Raw genomic sequence first — 4,334 nt, forward strand, 5'->3', positions numbered from 1 at the left:
CTCTGCTACTTTGGAGTGAATTTTGAGAGACTTATAATCTAAGGAACTCGCCACCACTTGTATGGCTTTTTCGGATGAAACTAAATAATATTTGATTTTACAAGATTTTTGTGAAGATAACATAAAAATAACAAAATAAGTCTCTTAAGGAAAAGATAAAAACAAGGTTGATTTGCCGCTATTTATATGAATGTGAACATATTTAATGAATGAAGATTCTACTAATTGTAACTTTGCATAGATAAGACTACCCTTTATTTACACATCAAGATCCGTTATGAGTTACATAGATTGTATCCAAGGAAGACTTCTGTAGTTTTTACACATAATGGTTTATTTTATATATGTATATTTTTTTGGGGGTTGAGAAATTGACTCCCATAAATTAAAAAATTGACTCCCAAATGGGGTTTACGTTGCGCAGACCGCTTCGCGACGTCTCCCCCGGGTCCTCATGACCAAATTTTGACCCGGGGGGGTTTTGGGAGTCGGGATTTTAATTTTACAATAAATCCCAGAAAATAGGGAAATATTTATATCTCCTCACTGGAGCACCCAAACACTCCCAAAATTTTACAGAAATCTAGATAAACTGTCTAGAAAATATATTTAGATTTACAGCAGTATAAACAATAAGGAAGGCCTTGCGGAACAGGGGGGTTAATTTGGCGGATTTCCTACTAAGGAAATCCTGCAAAACCTTATCTAAGGTGCTCCAAATGGCCCCAAATTTTTTCTGCCATAAGAATACACTCTTTAAAACTTATGTTGAGCTTCACGGCATTAGCACACCTTAGGGACACCTTGTGTAGCCGGGGGCTGATTTGGCGGATTTCCTACTAAGGAAATCCCCCAAAACCTTATCTAAGGTGCTCCAAACACCCCCAGATTTTTTCTACCATATGAATACCCTCTCTAGAAAATATGTTGAACACCAAGGAGGTTTTAAGCATCAGGAACACCTTCTATAAAGCCCTGTGGATAAGGATTTGGCGCAGTTCCTGGAAATCAAATTAGCCCCCTGCTTACAGAAGGCGTTCCTGATGGGTAATACCTCCTTGGGGCTCAAAATATTTTCTGGTCCCATTTGGGATCACGGAATTACAATTCCAACTCCCAAAACCCCCCCGGGTCAAAATGTGGTCATGAGGACCCGGGGGAGACGTCGCGAAGCGATCCGCGCGACGTAAACCCCATTTGGGAGTCGATTTTTTAATTTATGGGAGTCGATTTCTCAACCCCCTTTTTTTTTGTTTTTTTGCTGTTTCTGACCTGAGTTTGACACGCGTGACAACTGGCGGAGTGCAAATTGATTCTAGCAGCTTCACGATTTTTGCAAGCGTGGATCAAGCATGGCGATGGCCGACGACTGTTGCCCGATGCCCTATTCGTTTAGTCATCAAGCATGGGTATGTAGAAATTATGGGTCTTCGTGTGGCATCTCGTGGCTCGCCCAACTGAAATCGGCTTGCTGCTTGAATGTGGGAGGTGCCCGGTGGGAAGCCCAGTGTCAAGTTGCGGGAGAGTTCTAGCCTGTTCTAGCCTGCAAGTTGAGGCTCCAACTGTGTTCGTCAATTGAACCACAGGGGAGTCACTGTCTTCACCAGACAAAGGTCACGTCTTGAATAGAGCTCGGAAAATCCGGAGATCAGCTCCAGCAACGTTCTACGTATTTAAGATCATCTACCTTACAGTGCCCTTTCTCAGTGTATCTTCTACATCTTTTTATGTATCCAGCTGAAGTATCCGGCTGGCAGTTCGCTTTCCCTGAAACGTTGTCCAGGACTGAAATAGTTATTAAGGCGGAGCCGGCAGCTGCCGTCTCGCTCATGAAGCCCCGCCAACGAAAAGGCCAATTCCTCCACATTTACGCACCAAAACCAACATCTACCGCCGGTTTTGCATCCGCCACCGGGATCTGCCAGCGATACCGAAAAGAATCAAGGGCTTGATTCTGCCTGCCGGATTCGACTATCTTGAAACTTGTCTCAATGTCCATCACCCCTCGACGCTCATCGCTGGGAGCTTGTCAGCTCAGCTTATCCACCCCACACCGTCTGGGAACAGAAGGGGCGGCTCCCTTGAGCCCGATGCCTGCGTTGCCACCTGACCGGCCCCTTCCCCAGCTGTTCACACGGACAGTCCCTTCGTGCGTCATGTCCCCATACTTGATTACATAGATGAAAAAGAAAGAAGCTCCGTGCCAAATGTATCTCAATTAAAATGATACGAAGTTATATTGACGCTTGGAATTACCTTTTCACACTTTACCCAAATTCGAAACTTCTGCAGTCATTCCTCAGCTCGACCTTCCAAGTATCCCTCTCCGCTAGGTCCCTCTGTTCCCACCCCCAATACGGGCGGCCTGTCTCGATCAGTAACAACAACTAAGAAGATTCCAAGACGAGCAACAACAGAGCAGATGTCGGAACATTCTCAACTCGGAAATAACTGCTGCATTCCACGCAAAACCACGGCTGTTGAGCGCTCAAAAAGTGCCCAAGGCCTTCCGGAGCTTCAGTCCCCCTGCAGGGCTGCTTCTTTCCCCCCCACCCCTATCCAACGACCAATCAACAATACCGCCAGCAGCAGCAGCACCAGCCGCTCGATGGCGTCCATTTACCAGCTTGTTTCTGCGCGGGCTAAGGGACATGTCCCTTCGGCGTCCAGAGACAGCTTCAGTGGCAGTAGGACATCCCATTCGCTCCACCACGCCCTTTCTTTCACCGGCTCGGACACAACCTCTCGAAGCAACTACAGTGGACAGTCCAACTTATCAGTCCCCTCCCTCTCTAACTCTGTATCGAGCCAGAGTACCGGTCTTTCATCCTTGGCTTCAAATGAATCTTCTCTCAGTCATGCTTTCACTCCCATCAATCCGACTCCCCCATCGGCTTCCTCTAAGCTTTCCTTCCGGAGCACCTCCGGGGCTTCCATTAACAAGTCCATCCATAGCCTCCTTCGCAGGCGAAAACAAAAAACGGTCGACTTGAGTCTAAGCCCATCCCTCAATGCCCGCGACATCACTGCGAACGAGTTAAACACCCGCATCGCCTCGCAGGCAATGCCCAAATCAGCCATGGTCCCCCCGGTCCCCATGGGTCTCAAAGGCATGCAGTCTTGCAAATCAGCACTGCCCTTCGGTTCTTTCCCCCAGCAGAGGGCCGCAGAAGTAAACGTATGTGCAGCTCAAACAATATCCCTTTGGAATTAAGAGAGCTCGATGAAAGCTAGCTTGAAACTGATCAGCTCTGTCGATGGATCCCAGGACTTTGAGAACTGTCGATCAGGAACTCCGACCGAAGAAATTGTCCATGAGGCTCCTGAGTATTCTCAGACGACGATCTTCAGCGGTTCGTTAATAGTCGCGAAAGATTTACCACTAGCCGGCACTCATCCCCGTCCACCAGTGGCCAAATCGGCTCCACGACGTGCGGGGAGCGGCTCGAGTGGCGAGGATTCGGAGATGGAAGACATGATCAAGAATTTGCGGACCATAGCTCAGACACACAAGCCCGTTGGACCTGTGACCAGCGAGCAGGACCTCGCCCCTGCCATCCAAGACAATGACGAAGACAGCGAGGAGGATGAGGACTTGGAGATGGACGAGATGATGAAGAACTTACGGGGTCTAGCCGCGACACGCAAGGACGAGCAAGCGCTTCCTTCCGTGCTGGCCGAAACCCGCCCGGTACTCGAGGACATCGACTACAGCGACTCCGAGTCCGAGTCTTCCTTCGAGGCCGACGTGCTCGACGACGACGACCTTCCCGACCATTTCCCGCTGCCTAGCTGGCCCAAACTCGACTCCACCTCTCAGTCCCCATTCAATCAACAATCTCTTCGCACACCAACTTACCGCCCCGCCGAATGCTCCGTCTCCCTCTCAATTGACAGACACCCATAGACCCCTCCCCTCGTACCTCAGAATTCTTTAAAATCTATTTATATCCCTCCTGCTCGAGAGGTGCTATACTCCCCCCGGCCTTGCCCGGTTTCTTGCTCATCTAGGCGCACTCATGTCCAAATATCATCGCATATTCTCCCTGATCCACTATCCTTCCGCAGATACATTACTATGTATATCATATCATTTTTTTTAACTTTTGATTTACAAAATCTTTCTATTCCCTCCTTGACCTACTTACAAATCTCTCTGGGCCAACCCCCATACCCTGTCAATACACACAAACAGAGACAATCTTTTTTTCTTTCTTTTTTATAAGGGTACGCAGGATCCCATCGTGTTTTCATAACCTAGCTGAATATTGACAGAAGACTGCTTCTTGTTCTTGTCCCTGTACATACAACAACTGACTTTCTGTAAATTACCC

At 48.1% G+C, this 4,334-nt stretch overlaps 2 protein-coding genes across 2 annotated transcripts; both read left to right on the top strand.

The window, feature by feature from the left end:
• Nucleotides 1-1,352: 1,352 nt before the first annotated feature.
• On the top strand, nucleotides 1,353-1,952 carry PtA15_12A95 (uncharacterized protein; the record flags this gene model as incomplete). Its single annotated transcript, XM_053162258.1, has 2 exons — nucleotides 1,353-1,409; nucleotides 1,758-1,952. 2 exons carry the CDS (start codon nucleotides 1,353-1,355, stop codon nucleotides 1,950-1,952), a joined length of 252 nt encoding a protein of 83 aa, XP_053025665.1.
• A 656-nt stretch (nucleotides 1,953-2,608) lies between these two features.
• Nucleotides 2,609-3,907, top strand: PtA15_12A96 (uncharacterized protein; the record flags this gene model as incomplete). The annotated part of the gene is made up of 2 exons (XM_053162259.1): nucleotides 2,609-3,178; nucleotides 3,269-3,907. The coding sequence occupies 2 exons, from the start codon at nucleotides 2,609-2,611 to the stop codon at nucleotides 3,905-3,907; spliced, it is 1,209 nt and encodes a 402-aa protein (XP_053025666.1).
• Nucleotides 3,908-4,334: the final 427 nt, after the last annotated feature.

Source organism: Puccinia triticina, chromosome 12A (genome assembly GCF_026914185.1).
Source record: "Puccinia triticina chromosome 12A, complete sequence".
Taxonomy (NCBI): Eukaryota; Fungi; Basidiomycota; class Pucciniomycetes; order Pucciniales; family Pucciniaceae; genus Puccinia; species Puccinia triticina.